General features: G+C 44.8%; 4 protein-coding genes across 6 annotated transcripts; 1 reads left to right on the top strand and 3 right to left on the bottom strand.

Moving 5' to 3' along the window:
- The first annotated feature begins 260 nt into the window (after positions 1-260).
- Positions 261-2,417, top strand: LOC147244752 (uncharacterized). Its single transcript, XM_086184535.1, has 2 exons — positions 261-487; positions 751-2,417. Exons 1-2 carry the CDS (start codon positions 394-396, stop codon positions 1,356-1,358), a joined length of 702 nt encoding a protein of 233 aa, XP_086040661.1. The 5' UTR covers positions 261-393; the 3' UTR covers positions 1,359-2,417.
- On the bottom strand, positions 2,376-5,487 carry LOC147244753 (putative nuclease HARBI1). Its single transcript, XM_086184528.1, has 3 exons — positions 4,617-5,487; positions 3,648-3,879; positions 2,376-3,150 (listed from the first exon to the last, which is right to left on the bottom strand). The coding sequence occupies exons 1-3, from the start codon at positions 4,929-4,931 to the stop codon at positions 2,420-2,422; spliced, it is 1,278 nt and encodes a 425-aa protein (XP_086040654.1). The 5' UTR covers positions 4,932-5,487; the 3' UTR covers positions 2,376-2,419.
- Positions 5,488-5,641: 154 nt separating this feature from the next.
- elob (elongin B) lies at positions 5,642-10,232 on the bottom strand. 2 transcript variants are annotated; one of them, XM_086184536.1, is made up of 4 exons: positions 10,086-10,232; positions 8,676-8,810; positions 7,299-7,407; positions 5,642-7,151 (listed from the first exon to the last, which is right to left on the bottom strand). In XM_086184536.1, the coding sequence occupies exons 1-4, from the start codon at positions 10,182-10,184 to the stop codon at positions 7,039-7,041; spliced, it is 456 nt and encodes a 151-aa protein (XP_086040662.1). In that variant the 5' UTR covers positions 10,185-10,232; the 3' UTR covers positions 5,642-7,038. The 2 variants fall into 2 exon arrangements, with proteins under 2 accessions (XP_086040662.1, XP_086040663.1); XM_086184537.1 differs by lacking the exon at positions 10,086-10,232 and adding an exon at positions 9,400-9,594.
- Positions 10,233-11,720: 1,488 nt separating this feature from the next.
- On the bottom strand, positions 11,721-16,966 carry LOC147244755 (uncharacterized). 2 transcript variants are annotated; one of them, XM_086184532.1, is made up of 12 exons: positions 16,618-16,966; positions 15,728-15,929; positions 15,592-15,624; positions 14,984-15,099; positions 13,938-14,049; positions 13,669-13,704; positions 13,539-13,571; positions 13,227-13,460; positions 12,932-13,035; positions 12,198-12,363; positions 12,063-12,118; positions 11,721-11,961 (listed from the first exon to the last, which is right to left on the bottom strand). In XM_086184532.1, coding segments are annotated over exons 1-12 (1,158 nt in total). In that variant the 5' UTR covers positions 16,683-16,966; the 3' UTR covers positions 11,721-11,960. The 2 variants fall into 2 exon arrangements, with proteins under 2 accessions (XP_086040658.1, XP_086040659.1); XM_086184533.1 differs by having other exon boundaries at positions 13,669-13,701; positions 16,618-16,964.
- Positions 16,967-17,031: the final 65 nt, after the last annotated feature.

The raw sequence follows: 17,031 nt of genomic DNA on the forward strand, positions 1-17,031 counted from the left end.
GAGCAGAGTCTGGAGAGGAGGGTCGGTTACATATATACGGTGGGACTTGTAGTCCAAACTTCAGGAACTATGACAATCCCGAAGTGAATTTGTTTTTCAAGAACTACATTTCCCTTGACGGTGTAAAACCGTGGCTTTGGTTAAACCAAGCGCTGCTGCGTTTAGGGATTGTAGTCCACGTCACTCAAAAGCCCGTCCGTTTAATGGATGAAAGGACTACATTTCCCAAGCTGCTGTGTAACGTTGCTTTTTCCACCGTTTTACTCCTCGCGAGAAACTGCATCGGTGCCTCTGAGACGTTGTTAAAATCCACGATAGATTCGTTGTTATTGAGAGAAGAAAAAAAAAAAAAAAGCAAATCAACTACACATTAAATGGTGTTGATTTAGCGACATGGAGGTCATCGAGACGATTGTGATACAAAGTACTGAGGTGGAAGGGAAGGAAACGGTGGTGTCCAGTGCGGACGCCGATAAAGCAAAAGCGGGTTGGTACTGAGAATCAAGTCCGGTAGACGTGACGGTGTCACCGCAGGATCCGAGGAGGGCCTGATGAGTGCGCTGTCTGAAGTGATTTTCGCGGTCCTAATTTGTGTGTGCACATGTACGACAACTATGAGTCGTTTAACAACGATGTATTCACACCAGACAGGCTGCGTCTCATTACATATGCAAAAAAAAACAAAAACAAATAAGTTGTGTACTGACGTCACACGGTGGTCAACCCTGACGATGTGTTTCTCCTCCCCAGAGTTCATATGGACGCTGCAGGCTACGTGGCACCTGGTTCACACCCGCCTGGAGATGGACCCGGCTTTTGATCAGCCAGTGTGCAAGAAAAAGAAACTTTGGGAGATGGTGGCAGAGAAGGTGAACGCCAAACTGAGAGAGTCTGAGGTGACTGACGTCACCGTGAAGGCTTACGAGTGTGACCTCAAGTGGAGGAACATGCTGGCCACCTACAGAAAGAACGCCGAGAGGGCCAAGAGGCTGGGGGCAGCCAGTGTCCACTGGGAGTTTTTCAGGTCCATGCATGAGGTCCTGGGTAAGAGCAGGGACGAGATCGAAGCCCAGCGCAGGGCCAAGCTCAGTGGCACAAGAGTGGGCAAGGCCATAGCCAGCAAGAGGTTCACCCCCATCCTCCCCACACCCCCAAGCGCGACCGCTCCCTGCCCCCCGCGGCCTCCGCAGGACATCCTCCAGCTGTACATGGAGCTGCAGGAGAGGAAGATGAACATGTGGGCTCAGCAGAAAGCCTTGGAGGAGAGGAAGATCGAGGCCATCAACAACCTGGCCCAGGCCATCTCCAGCCTGGCTCAGAAAAACGCCGCGCAGACGCAGAAAGACGGACCCCAGTAGATCTGAACTCCCCTGGGGGTCGCGAACTCTTCTGCTAGTGGCATTTTTGGACTGGTCAGGCCAGTCTCAGCACACATGGACATTATTCTGCAGGTGCTGCAGAGATATTTGCCAGAGTAACCAAAGTACTGCAAGGGACATAAACTCATACCGGACTTTGGGCGAATGCACACAGACTGTTTCAGATGTCCTTTTCTTAATTAAAATAAAACTAACTTGCCTATGATAATAATAATAATAATAATAATAATTAGCAGAATGACGTATTAATTGTTGAAAAAAAAAAGTCCTCAAACATTCACAAAATTAATTGCACCCTTGAACCTTTTGTGTGGATCAAGCGTGTAAACAGAGCAGGAACCAAACTAAAAATGTAGACTAAAGATTCAAGTTGGCTTCGTTGAACATCTGCTTCCTTTGTTCTGAGTCACATGACTTTTTTTTAATTAGTTTTTTTGGTTGTTGTTTAATGTCTGAAGTGAGGTCAGAGTTTCACACGAGCGTACGGTGCAATGCTTTGACGCTTCGTTCGATGTAATAAACAGGTCAGTAAGTACTGCGTTGAGGACTTCCTCGGGTTTGTGAGTCTTACTCCATTTCTGCTTTACTGATTCAGCGCATTTAACAAACAAGGTCCGGTTTTTAAAAATGGCGGTTGCTAATAAGTGGCTAAGGGAGACTACCAAAGGCCTCACAGTGGAAGCAGAAGCAGCATTGCGGCGTTGATGTCAAGCGTCCCTGTCGTAGCTCCCTCATAGAGTAATACTCGCTTTGTACTTCCAGCTATTGTACTTTTACTGCTCTACTGTGCAAAGTGACGTTCATTACTGAAGGTTATCCTGCTCACACGGCTGATTTTAAGCAACGACTGAAAATCCAAAGTTCACGCGGAGCCGCTTGTGCAGGGAACCTTCCTCCCTGTGCTGATACGCCTCCTGCACCTCCATCAATATCTGACCGAGGGGATTTAAGAGTGGTGAGTGGATGAGGAGACACACAGACAGTTTGATATTCTGGTCAAATAAAACTTTATCATAAAGACATTTATATAAAAGATCACATCAGGAGCTCCCAGAATCCAAGTTTTTGAATAAAAGCTCTGCGATGGCGTCCCTTCTGCGTACACCCTCGTCATCCTCCTCACCCTTTTCCTCTTTCCTCATGGCGTCCTCTTTCTCAACCTCTCCTTGAACCAGCTCTCCCAGGTCCAGGAACACGTTGTACAGCACGCAGGTGGTCAGCACCACCGCTCTGGCTCGATCGTAGTTCCCGATGTACAGATACCTGAGCCTCTGAAATCTGGCTCTCAGGTTGGCAACGGCCTGATCCAGGATGTGCAAATGAGCCTCCAGCGTCCTGTTGAAGAGCTCCTCTCTGGGTCCGTGACTCCCCGTGTACGGAGTTAAAATCCGAGCCGTGAGGGGGTAGCCAGCTTGAGCCACGAGGCAGGAACCGGGCGGCATCAGTTCAGGATGCTGTTGGAGTTTGTCCCTCAGAGCGCCGCCCCGGTCCTGGTCTGATCCCTTACTGATTCTGCAGTGTAGGAATCTTCCCCGGAGGTCACACACCAGCTCCAGGTGGAGCCAGGAGTCGGGATGGGCTTCTTTCTTCATCCTCTTCACCTCAGGCACTGTACTCTCCACATCGTGTTTCCCGATAGGCAGGCGGATGGGGATGCAGGTGTATCCCAGCACCCCAAGGACCTGGGGGACACCTGGTCCCTCCTCCTCTGGATCTTGCCGCTTTCCCAGACTGCTGGAAAGAGGGAAAAGGGCTTCAACAGCCTCTTGGCCTGGAAAGCACAGATTAAAACAACTGTTACAGCATCTGACATCCATCACAACATTGCACTGATCACCTCTAATAATTAAATCAATCTACTGTATTAGTGATGTCATACCGAAAAATTAAAAAACAAAACACTATTTTGTTCAATGAACAGTTCAAGACTCAATGCATGACACATGCATGGATGCCAGTAGCTCCGCCCTCGCTGAGAAGGCACAGAGGAGCACTGGCACTGAAGCAATGGTGACCATGGCAACCAACGAGCGGAGGTTATTTCAGCCGGTGCTGGGGATGTTGTTCTTGGCTTGTGAATGGAAACGTGTGTCTTGGTTTTGTCTGAATTCTGGAGCCACCCAGGAGTCACGCGAGGAGAAAAACGTCTCCGTGAGTCCGACGCTCCTAACTCACTTTTTTGGGTGGCGTAGCGCTTTAATCTACGTCCAGCGATGTCGCTTCACTTGCTCAGCAGAAATCGAACAAACGGCGTTTCAATCAACCTACCGTCGGGCCACCTGATGTGCCTCTCCTCCAGCGTGTTGACACACTCACAGAAGGAGAAGAAGATCCTGTGGATGTTTCCCTTCTCCAGGCGGAAGCGGCGGGACACGGAGCGGTAGCTGACGCGCTCAGACAGCAGGGTGAGAGACAGCAGGACGGTGTGGGACAGAGACAAGCGGGCCCGTCCGGCCATCCGAGCTCTGGATTTGGAGCTTTGAAGTAGATCCGTGATGTGCTGATGAGACGTAGAGAAGATTTTTCCAGCAGCGGAATCAGGAGATTTAACAGTACTTGAGGTAAAACTGATTAAAAAAAACACTGCAGCTTCAGCACCACTGAGGTGTCTTTGAGCGAGGCCCCTCACCTGGACTCTGGAGCCACCGGAGCCACTCAGGGGCCAAGAGAGAATGTGTGAATGTGATCAGGGACACAACTCCCTGAATGGATTACAGGTTAATTTTGAGACGGACCTCTTAGCTTTTCATCAAGCTGACCAAGATCAAGATCGGAGATCCTATCACCACACTGACAACTGGCCTGGAGTAACAGGGAACCTCATCAATCAGTAGAATCAATAAATACAACCAATTCCCGTCCCGATAATCAGTGTCTTCACTTCAGCATTAAAGTGCCAAAACTTTCCTGATACCAGCTTCTTGTGTCCTGTTGTTGACCATCAAATCCCAAACATTTAATGGTCAGAAGAGGCAACTGAGGACATGAAACCAGAACATAATCGGAAGATAAAGACGTGCAGGGTAGAATCAGTAAATGCAGCCTTTCATCACTTCTTAGAATAAAGACACTCATCACTTGAAAGCACCTACACATGAAGTTGCAGGAATATTAGGTTTGATATCAGACCAGGATACACGAGAGGAAAAGACCCCGGTCCGCCCGGTTCATTCCCACTACAAGGCCATTGATTACCGTGTCGTGAGAAGCCCGATAATGGACTGAGAGGTTGCTCACCATGACTGCAGCATCGTCGGTGGTCTCCGGCTGCTCTCGGCTCTCCGCGGGGTCTCCCTCCGGAGGGGAACCGGATGCAGGCGTGTGTTGAACTTGTGGCTGCTGCGATTCAGCCTGGTCCCGCGGGAGGTGCACGTATACAGTCGCAGCGGGAGGCTGACTTTTAAGTTTGGCTAACAGATCGACCTCCAAAATCTCCTCCACCGCCTGGTCCAGCCTCTGCTCCAGCTCGCCCGGAGACAGAGGCTGCCATTCCCGCTCCACCATGTCCAGCACGACCCGGCCCGCCGACAAGACGCACTCATTCACGTCCATTTGTAGCGACAACCGTTAACTTCTCCGCCGCGGCTGACGAGGCTCCTTGGAAGCTACATGACACCGCTGCTAGCTACGGGGCTAATTTAGCGGACCGGCTAGTAGATGGTGCCTTCAGGACTGTCGGAAAACCCTGACTGTGACATGTTCAAGAACAGCGAGTGTTAAACCTCTTATCAATAAAGTTACCTGTCGTCGACATAGAACTGTTAAACCGCACCGTTGCATTGGAACGCCTCAATTCAGCCCTTTACTACGTTTCTGTTGACAGAAAAGGTCACACTGCATTATCCTTTACAATACTGCAATACACACATGCATGTATGTGTACACACACGCATGTGTATTGCAGTATTGTAAACAATAGTGCAATTATATATGAACATTTTCTCATTTAAATGTCCAGATTAAGCATCCACGTATTTGCCTTTATACTAGATCAGCCTAGCGATGCTTCCAGTCTAAAGGTTAGTCGCAAAAATGCCAATCGCCGCTGCATAAATCTCGTATCATTCTAAAAACGTATGATTTGGTACTCATGTTGAAACCATCTCTCAGACGTCGCTGTCTGCTGCTCATCCTTACAGCCTGATGGCTGTTTCTGCTGTACTGGTTTACATCCTGGTGGAGGTGAGAGGGTTCTGATTAAAACTGTGGGGAACGAGCAGACGCACAAGACCGCAGCTGTCAAACAGCACAGAGCACAGAGGTGAAAAACAGTTATTTTAATCTTAAATCGGTTACAACTTTGAACATGTCCCGCCGCTTAACAGCCTCAATTTGAAAATGCATTTTTAGCCTCAAAGTCAACAATTTTCATTTAACAGGTCAGATGATAAAAATTGATAGATTTTTTTTTTTTTTTGTAACTTTTAGTTGAACACTGCAGTTTATTTTCAAGCCTTGATGTGCTGAGATATGAGATATAGTTCTGGATTAATTTCTGGTAAACCATCTGTATTTATGGTGCTTTATACAACACAAGCAGCAGCACAAATAAAATGGTGCTTCGTGTGTGATGGAGGTGCAACGTGGAGCTCCGTAACGCCATGACAACTGTTAAGGCTTTGGCCTGCTCCTAGATGTCATGTGCTACAATCAAACACAGGAGAGGGAAGTCCTTGTGATCCAAAACGATCAACAATTAGTATATATTATATAATCCAATTGTATTCAGGAAAAAAAAAAACAAACAAAAAAACTTTTGGCTTCCAATGATTACGAAAACCAAAAGAACAGAAGGCAAGTGTCATGTTCTGAAGTCAAGAGGAAATAATTGTGACTTCAATATTCACCAAAATAATCGTGAGAAGGATTTTCGCTGTACTGGACCAGCGTCGCCGCTGCGAAGTCATCTGCTGCGAAGTCATCTGCTGCTCCACCTGTCAGTCACTTCAGCCCCACGCCAGCGTTACATGTTACACCGAGTGCTTCTGTATGCAAAACTACAACTACTGAAAAAGGGAAGTACCGGGATACGATCATCTTAAAGCCAGATCTTCGGCCAACGCGTGAATCTATTTTTCTTTCAGATTCGTGTCGCTCTTTAAATAGATTGTATCTTTCAGAAAATCCGAACTACTGTTGCCACACATAATCCAGGCCTATGAGCAAAAAACATGTTAAATCCTAGTAATAGTTTAATAAACACACAAACATAAAAAAAAAAACCTAAAAAAAAAAAAGTCACACCTTTATCAACTCCCACATTTAAGCCAGCAAAATAAAAAACACAAGCAAGGCAGCGTTGACCTTACTCCAAATAAAGACTAGTATTAATTAAATAAGAGGTACAATTCTTTATATTCAGCCTTTCCCAATCCCATGGATGACTGACAGTGTCGTGACAAGTCCGTCAGGTCTCTCTGAAGGGTCTTGTGTGAAATTATCAATTATCTAGCATGCTGATTTCAGGACAAATGAACTTTGAAGCACCCGCCCTCACATACACAACAATTGGTGTTTATGTCCAGCAGAAGATCTGTCGTTCGCAAGATAAAACTCAACCACTGATGCACCGCTTCCCCAAAAATTTTAACCCCCCCCCCCCCCAGTGCGTCCTCCCTCTGACCCCCTGCTTGTCCCTCTCTTCTCCTCCTCCCCTCCCTCACTGTACAGCCTGTTCATTGGCTGTGCTGCCAGAGTCCTGGGGCTTCATGACGTCAGGGAGCTCTGGGGGGGTGGAGAAGGGCTCGATCCTCAGCTGCTCAAATGAATCATCTGACAGAGGGACACAAACAGACAGTGACAACGGTTAAGAGAGAGACAGAGAGGATGACACGTCTCCGTTACGTGAGGAAGATGAAATAGATGAGATCCACGCAGAAAATCTGCTCAAATATGGCCTGGAAACAGTGAACTCATTACCACTCAGACGGAAGGCTAATCCCACTGTGGCTGGGGCCTGAGGTCGGGCCGTTTGATTTGTGAAGCCACAATTTCCAAGAGTTTGACTGTCATTAAGCAGTACATCATCCTGTAGGGGGACACAAAAAAAAGAAAGAAAGAAAGAAAGAAATGTTCATTTTTCACAATAGACTCATCAGGCGATGTTTAATATGTTGAGGGAGAATCGGGAGGAGACTTTATCAGAATAACAATAAAACTGGGTGTCCCCAAGCCAGCAGGTTGAGCCGTCCTGTCAGAGCTCGGAGGAAAATTGAAGGCTTAAAAGTAGTTCTTCAACACTCCACTAGAGGAGGGCAACACTGTAGATGTCTGCAATGGCAAACAACACATAATTTCATTTATCATTTAAGATTGCACCATGATAAGGTGCTGCAGGCACGACATTTTGTTGTAGTCCAACAAGAAGTTAGTTAGCTTGTCTGTGGGTTTTCTCCACCAAAAGAAAGAAAGATTTGTGTTGTGTTGCAGAAACCAACTAGGTGGTAAAAACAAAGTTTATACACATCACATTCTTTCAGGTCATCTACTTTTCTTCTATTGTTTTTGACGCCTAAATGCTAATATTTGAAGTACAAAACTCAGGTTGTGCTGAGAAACAAGCTACACCAAAGCTAAGCTAAGCGTCACACTTCTTCTGTTTTCGGCATGACGTTGTTTCATGTCTTCGAAAGCCTTTGCAGTCTCATTTCGCCACTTTTTAGCAACCGCTCTTGCTGACGTGTTTGATGCCACAAAACCAAACTTGAAAAAACCATCTTCCGATCGCGACAAACACAGAGGGTACTTCTGTCATTCATTCCCCCAGCACACTAAAAGCAGAATTGTTGGAGAAAATCAGCAATGGCAGACATAACTTCCACTGAGTGTTAGAGGGTTAACTCAAAACGCTGTGGGTGGATGTTGATTCAGTTTGGTGGGATGGTAAAACTGAGTGCAGTTATTTGAAAACCTAAAAAATCACAACACCGACGGAAAACAAAACTCCCACCAACAGTCCTGCCAATAAAGGACAAACAAAACCTCTGCTATCAAAGTGATAGCTTGCCTAGTTCAATAAGCATTAGAGAACATACTGTAACAGTGTGGAGAAATCTGGAGTTTCTAGTGCTTCCACTTCTGGAATTGTCCGTCTCAGACAGTAGTGTTGCACTGCTCTGACCTCATGCTACGTTAACAGGTAGCACAATAATAACACGCTGCGGCTGCATGTGCACATACATCATTGCTAATAGTTTAGAACCATTGGGTAGTTTATTAACAGCTCACACCAAGGTTATAGGTTTCTTGTGGTAAATGTACAAAGAATTATATGGAACAACTAAGGGTATATTTTACCATGTAAAGCCTCTGGTCTTCAGGTGGCCTCTTCAGGATGCCTTCTACGATGCGCTTCAGTTCATAGACTGTGGTAGACTCTTTGGCATCTGTGAAGATGGTCGTCTTGTGACGTCGGATCATTAAAAACACATCCTGAAGGGAGATTAAGTGACGGAGGGAAGGACGGGAAGGAAAGGATGACTCACATGAATATCCATGACAGAAAAACTTCATTGTTGAACTTTTAATTGACTCAAACATAAAGCTGGAGGCATGTTTGCCATTGTGGCGTGAGAACTGCATCGAGGATGACTCCCAGAGTTTTCACTGGGTTTTACTTTTTAACTAACTAACTAACGAACTTTTCCTTCACTTCAAGAAAATGTCTCCAGATTTAAGCTTTAATGCCCAACAACCACACAATGGATCCCAGTCAGACCCTGATCAGGTTACTGACATGATATGTCTTGATAATGCAGATCGAGGATATGACAGGTCCTCCCTGGTGACTTGGGAGGAACAAGGAGTATTCATAAATGTATTAATTCAGGTCAGGTGTCAACGTGAACATACAGCGATAACTCAAACGATAACGCTGGTGAATTAGCATCGAGCTAGCGTTACAGTGTACTAAAACCACCGGAACCCCTTCTCACGAACACCGGGTGGACAACACAAGTGGTGAAACCCTCAGTGGTTAACGGGGAGGGTTGATTAAAAATAAAATAAAAAAGAACCCTACCCTCATATAGTACACCAACTTGCGCACCAAGGCATTTAAAAGATCAACAGTGCTGGCGTCGTGACAGCTAGCTTAGCTAGGGCGACGTTAGCCAAAGATAACCGTAACTTCAGGGTCTAATCAACTGTTAGCCAGAGATTACTCGTTCAACTTGAGATGGAAACTGAAGGCCACTAAGCAACCGAAACCCACACACGTTTCACTGAAGCCGATTTAACGCCAATTAGTCAGCTTTAAATCACGAAAAAAAACAAGTTTCACTAAGTTGTACCACAGACAATGACGTTAGCCGAGCTAACTTAGGCTAGTTTGTTTCCTTTTCTTTCTGCTGCCTATTAAATCAGCGCTAAAGTTTATTGGCTTAGCTGACATTCATTCCAACCCAATAAGAATTTCTACGCTTTCCTATCTTGACCCTTACAGCCTAATCTTAGCATCGGTGTGAGCTTTAAGAGGACAGCCAGTGTGTCAGTGAAGGTAGGTAAGCTATCCGGGTTAGCATCGGTTAGCTAAACAAAGGCACCAGCTTCTGGATGGTCGTTTTTTTTTCATTGACAAGCTTAGTTCCTCTACTGACAGCGTATAATAGAACAAAAAGACAAAGGCTCTCCGGCTAACTAAGTAGTACGGTTTGACATTTTAACGAGACAGTACCGCAGAAAGCGGTGTCTGTTTTCCTCACTCACCATTTCTTGCGGTTGATAGCACACAGGGAAAAAAAAAACGCCTCCACTGCACAGCGACAACTGAGACCCCAACGGCAGACACACAAGCAATACCAGCATGTACCGGCAGATGGCAGCAAGTGAGGACTCCTGTTCATGGGTTCCATTCATAGTGACTGTGAACTGTCAATCGTCATTGACGATGTTCATTCACTGAACGTGGTGCATCATGAATGGAGGCACGGGAAACAAAACAACTCCTTTACAGATGGGGTATTCTTTTTCTTCAACTGTAGTATTCTGGGTGCCTTATAAACTCCTTGTGTAGCGCACAACCAGGTTGGAGTGAGCAGTTGGGTGATTAAACTTCTGTTAAATTCTATTTTTCATTTCCTTTTTTGGCTTTTTTTTTTTTATTTCACGTGTCACTGGGTATATGAGTCCTCCTCATCACACGTAAAACTTGGTATTTCTTTCTAATTTGTAGTTGTTAAAGGAGGAAAAACAAGGGGGTGGGGGTTAAATGATGTCAGTGTGAGGACAGTATTCCTACCCAATAAAAACACATTTAGACAGTTACACTGCCTTTAATGATCTGAAATCTGTGTTGAGGTCAGAATTCAACACACAAGGAAATGTGATGAGAAATCGCAAACTAGCCGATTATTCCAAATGTATTGGAATTTGAGGGGTCGTGGGGTGTGTGATGTCACAAAACTTCCCAAACTTATCTCCGGCTTTAATTTTAAATCGGTGCAGGGACCAAACTCTCATCTTTGAACACCACATACATACAGGTGGCATCAAAGCCATCCAGAATCTTGTCTGTCATCAGACTCTTATCTCAGGCTGACATCTCAGACCCTCAGCTCTTCGCCCACAGAGCCTCAGCACCAAATGCCCTCGAGGAACCGGGGCAGTGCAAACGCCAAGTTTGAGATTAATCGGATGAACGGTTGTTCAGATAATCACGTCACCAGCTGAGATCTTTCGCATTTATAGGTGTCGCATCATCCAATCCAGATGCTTCATCTTTCTCAGCGTTTACCAGGTGACTAAATGGTGTTTGTTCATGATATCCTGGCAACCTTGGACGCCATGGCAACAAGAACCTGGGAGGATGACAGCATTGCTATGATACGCTGACGATTGCACACACAAATACATTCGGTTTTGGGGTTTGTCATCAAGTTTCAGTCCTCTTATTTTACTGCGCTTCATTACTTTGTTCGTATATTTGTGTTTGTATCATATATATATTATACATTACCTCATTTCGTCCTGTCAGCAGCTGCCATCACAGTGAGGGGGACAGCTGAATCTACACCAACGAAGAGGGTGTCTGAAGACTCGTTTCTTTTTGTGAAGCAAGTTTATTGACATATTTTACACAGTATGAACAACAACAACAACAACAACAACAACAACAACAACAACAACCAGGCACAGCAGCTTCACGTTCGCCATCTCATCAGAAACGTGGTTCAAAGCCAAACAACATCCTCTTTCTAAACTTTTGGTCATGAATGGGACTGTAAGAGGGTTTTATTTCAGTTAGCGTGGGTGCTCTTCTAGCATGCTAGCCTGTCCCCCTGCAATATTTTTAAATTGTATTTTCAAAAAGGTCCAAACTACTTTTTAAAATATAAAATATCACCCCCCCCCCCCCAAAAAAAGGACTGTGACTGAAAATGGCCTTATATGGATGCAAAAAAGGTAAAAGCACTGGAGCGAATGGGTGGAAATGTACATGTTCATCTGCATAAATATCCAGAGAACAATCACTGTTGAAATGTTTAGCATCCAGAAAAAAACGATAATCCAGAATGAGGCTAGATCACTTCAGGACAAAAAAAAAAAACAATTGGAATGGGATTTGGTTTCCATTTCCAGTCATCTGAAAAACAACACAATTTCTTCCTGAATGTTTTCCACAAATTCCACAAGCCCAGAAAAATATGTACGGAGAGGATCTGCACAAAAATGGACTCAACTTACCAAACTGGATCATATCTAACCACAAAAGCGCTCTCTCGGATCTTGGGGTAGGCGACCTGTGGGACAGAGAGGCGAGAACATCTAAATATGAGACAAAGGCTGATGAGACCTGAAACGTTCGCTCCAGACACTTACGTCCAGCTCCCTGGGAGACCGGACAGGCTCCGCTCCCTTACAGCAGAGCACCGAAAACGGCCTCTCTTTTGTCTTCTCGTGCTCTTTGAAGCACAAAGCAAAAACTTTGGCAGGCAAGTAGACGTCCCAGTCTGCTGGGTGCTCCTCGATCAGATTGTTCACCATCCTGTAGGAGAGCAGAAGCGATAAGAGGATTGACACGCAGGCGTGATGAGATCATTTCCATCACCGCTGTGTCTACGCAACAACTTTTTAGAAATAATCTTATTTTCCATCGTCCTCAGGCCCGCACAAGAAGAAAGAGACCCCTCCTGCTTCTATGCTGCACGAGGGAGCTGAGACCTACAGAGACTAGCGGACCGCTAGTTAGTTTAGCATAATGATTGGTAGTGGACGAGAAGGTCAGCATCGCTAGGTCTTGCCAGCTCAGTTCTCCTAGATTTTCCTTTGTGTGTTCTGGTTCAGATAGATCTGGATCAGGGTCTTGGTTTGTCCCGCAGACCCTCCCATCCGCCTCCAGTCATTGAGCTAAGCTAACTAGCGTCGCAGCACAGGGGAGAGAAGGGTATCAATCTTCTTGACTGACTCCAGGGAGGATCGGAGAACGGCCGTTTCAATCCCCCTCGGAACTGAATACTATCACACATTTCTACTTTGAGGATTAAAAGCATTTATGGAAAGTGACATTATTTTAATTTGATTTTAAAAAATAATCAATAATCCCATACACACACCTGTCAATCAGCTGCTGTGTGGTCAGATCAGCCGTACCGGTCTGCTGGTGATGGACCAGCAGGGTGGCGGCGACAGTCAGCTGGTCTCTCAGCTCTTTGTTGATCTAGTGTGGGGATTCAGTCACACAGTGAGCAAACAGCGTGCCAGACACACGACAGCGACTATAATGAGCACTTTCAAGTCAACATGCTTGCCTGCTGCTACTGCACCGTAACACCTGAGCACCATGTTACCAAACCAGCTGAGACGATGAAGGAGGGGTCAGGTGATTCTAATATTCAGCGATGGAGTCACCTTGTGGACGATGTCGTGAGGCAGCCTGGAGAGGATTCCCAGCGGGAAGCCGAAGTGGTTGATGATCTCCGTGACGTGCTTAGCCACGCACGACGGGAGACACAACTGCATCGGTACAGCTTCCACCCACTTGGAGTAGTAGTCCGTCAGAGTCAGGATGTACTTGTGTCCGCTCCGTGTTAGCGGGAGGGGCCCCCTGATGTCCAGGCCGATCCACTGCCACGCCTCCGTCACCTACCGCCACAGCACAGCCGTGACTGTTTCCGTCTCCTTGAGCTTTGCTGAATAGTTACCATGTTATGAGAGACCCACCTCTATCACGCTTCCGGGGTCTTTCCCGTCAGTCTGTGAAAATCACACAACGTTTGATTGAAATGCCACAAAAAATAGAAATAAAGCTACAAAAGGTAAATGACGGCAGTTTGTGGTTGCTTCTACTTACAGCAGCATTATCATCCGGCGCCCACTGGATATCCTGCTGGTGAGGAATTAAAGTTCAGATACTGTTCACAGCTGGTAGTCAGGAGGTGAAAATAGCAGCTTAATGACACGCTTTGATCGCGTAATAACCTCTGATCTAATAAATTATTGAAACGCCGACTGTGTCTCAGTCTGGCGTGCTGATGTGGAATTTGATTTCTTTCTTCTTTTTAAAAAAACAAAAAAAACCAAAATCCGATCATGTGGATCGGTAGTCTCTGATATGCTGACCTGAGGGACGCAGTAATCTCCATGGAAGAAATGTGGGAATGACTGGATCTTCAAGAGCCCTTCATCTGTTATAATCCTCCATTTATCAGGCTTCTTCTGTGGGTCTTCAACTCTTTGATAGATTAAAAAAAAATAAAAATCAGAAAAAAAATATGAACTCCGGTGCTCTAAAGCAATAAATCAAGCTCTTCTGAGGAGATCAGGGCTCTGCGGGGCTGAGAAAGATGAGTCACCTTATTGCATTACACCCTCCCCATATATTATATGAACGTTCTAGTGCAAAATTCATTGTTTTTCTTATCATTTACAGCAAAATTCAGTACTTCCTTTTTGTCAGAAGCCTCTGTGTTGTGTGACCGAGGGACTCAAAATCAGTATCAGACGTTCGTACCAAACTGGAAACAAGCAAATACCTCTCTGAACCGCATCTTATTTCCTCCTCTATTTTCTATGAATACTTTATTTGCTGTACCTTTGTGGACCTCGCTGTCGTGCAGCTGGAGAAACTCAGCTGACTTTGTTTCAACCGGCAACGCGACGCTCTAGTTCACCAGCATCTGTTTGGTCCAACTGTTTAATTGCACACGGCACCACAAGCTCCCTCCTGTTTTCTTTTGTGGCAAAGTGGAGACTGTCACCTTTTTTTACTGGTATACTTCCCTTTTCCCAGCAAGGTTTTTGGAGGGAATCCAAAAAAATTCAAAAAAACAAAAAAAACAAAAACGATCTGACAAATGTTTTTGGGAAAACATATAAAGAGCTTCAAACTTGAACGTTCTGCTGGACATTATTTTCTGCATCGTGCAGAAACACTGGATAAGAACAAAAGACTGTCAGACAACATCAGAGCACAGGTGGGGTTTGCTCCAGTAGCTGCGTCTGGGGTTACAGTCCTGGAGCCCCCCGAGAGAGCAGCTCCTTCTAACCTAAACTAACAAGAGGGCAAGAGGCGATAGAGCGAAGAATAAATGCAATGGAAAGCCGAGATGGGGTGTGTGTGTGTGTGTGTGTGTGTGTGTGTGTGTGTGTGTGTGTGTGTGTCTCACCCAGCCAGCTCGTCCTCCTCCGTCTGGTTGGACTGTGCGTTCGGTTCGTTGTGTTTTGTTGTGGCAGGTTTGGTTGTTGGAGCTGAACTCGTCTTTGAGGACTTAACATCGGTTCTCTGTTCGGGAAACGGAGAAAGAGATGGTGAGTGATCGAGCACAGTACCGAGAAACTTGAACAAAGGGAGGAATTCTGCTACTGCACGTAATTTTTTTAATCCCAATCTCATCGAACTCAAACTGAGCCTTTTTTTAAAAAAAATTATTTCGAGAAAATGAACTAATACAATAAAAAAATACAAAAAAATGACAAAAAATAGGAGTCAGACACAGAATTATTTAATCATCTAAATTGGGACGCACTGTTATGAACATTTTGGCTGATACTGATGACCGATATGAAGATTGATTCAATGTCCCTTCAAAGCTCCCATCTATGGAATATCTTATATCAAAAATATGAAAAATGTCCCGACATATTCTCATTAACTGTTAAAAATATCAGACCTGATATACTGATATGTTTAAAAAAAATAACCGACACTGGCCAGGATTATTGTTAGGGTCAAGATGTCATGTGTCTTCATATCTACACGTCTGTGTCTTCTCACCTTCTGTCTTTTCCTTCTTGGGCTGATGGAAACCTAAATCAGGAAGACAGTGACACACACACAGATTTCCCATGTACAAACAGTTTTTTTCCAAAAGTAAAGGTTTTCTGTAATATCTCAGTAACTGCACACAAACCGTCTTTTTCTGCGCTTTGACTGGGAGCACAAATATGGTGGGAACTGCATCCTCTCGAAGTTGGACAGTTTTACCAGTTCGGTCGATGCACTTCTCCTCGAAATGTCGGCTACAGAGCACAGAGAAGCGAGAGGGAGTCCAGTCCTTCCACTTCATGCTGACCAGCCATTTCTTCAGTTTCCGCTGGTTGTACAGCGGGAACCTGAAGCAACAAACATCCAAGTCATGTCCCTGATGTGACATTGACAGTGCATTTTTAATTAATGTACTGCTCATAAAGAAACTTTCAAAAGACATTTACTTCAAGAATGTCTCATGTTAGGGTTTTTACTGCTGTACATTATGATGAAATCAAATTTACTGCAATTGAGTCCATCACTAAAACTGCACGCACTTACACACACACACACACACACACACACACACACACACACACACACACACACTTTTAGTCCCAGCTGGTTAATTGTTACAGAAAAAGATGCTACAATGCACTGAGAATCATGTTTGAGATCGATCTTGTAGTCCTCACATCTTTATTTCACACAGATAAGTTTACGATTCAGTAAGAGAAGATAATTACTGCTCCATTCATATCAATGTTAGTGTTGTTGTAGCGATCCATCAGGCTCAATTTATGTTAATAAGGGATTAAACATATTTGCAGATGCTTCAAATAAACACAATACTTATAAAGGATACATTAAGTTGGCTATACTGTTTTTGTTTTATCTTATTTGTTAATATCCACTCGAAAAACTAACCAAACTGGCAAGGGTGATTGATGTTGATACTCCTCTTCGTAGTTTGTTAGCTAATGCTAACCTACTTCGCAGCTTGCCATTTCCTCATTTCAGCGTGATAAATTCATACTTAACCGCTATACTCACTTAAAATACTTCACATCCGAATCGTTGGTGTTTTCACAGTTATACGCGCATTTATATCGTCCCATTTAGCACAAAATTCCAACCACACAACTTGCTGGCACCAAAGTTAGCAACGATACCGCGTATGTATATTAGAGCGGAATTTTCAAAATAATGGCGTCATTGTGTATTGGAAAGCTCTTGTGTTACCGTCGATAAAACTACGGTTAAAAGAAACAAACAAATATCATAAACCGTTACGGTCGGTAATTTATTATGGCTGTGAACCGTTTCAGCCATACGTTTTTGCGACTAACATCGTCACTTATTGTCACTGAAAATTTACTTCCGCTCCATCACTCGGTGCCTGATGTTGTTTTTCTTCTTCGTGGTGCATTAAATTTGTGAGAAGCAATATCGCCCCCTTGTGGGTAT

Source organism: Aulostomus chinensis, chromosome 18 (assembly GCF_037954235.1).
Source record: "Aulostomus chinensis isolate RoL2024-O1b breed Wild chromosome 18, RoL_Achi_v1.0, whole genome shotgun sequence".
NCBI classification, from domain to species: domain Eukaryota; kingdom Metazoa; phylum Chordata; class Actinopteri; order Syngnathiformes; family Aulostomidae; genus Aulostomus; species Aulostomus chinensis.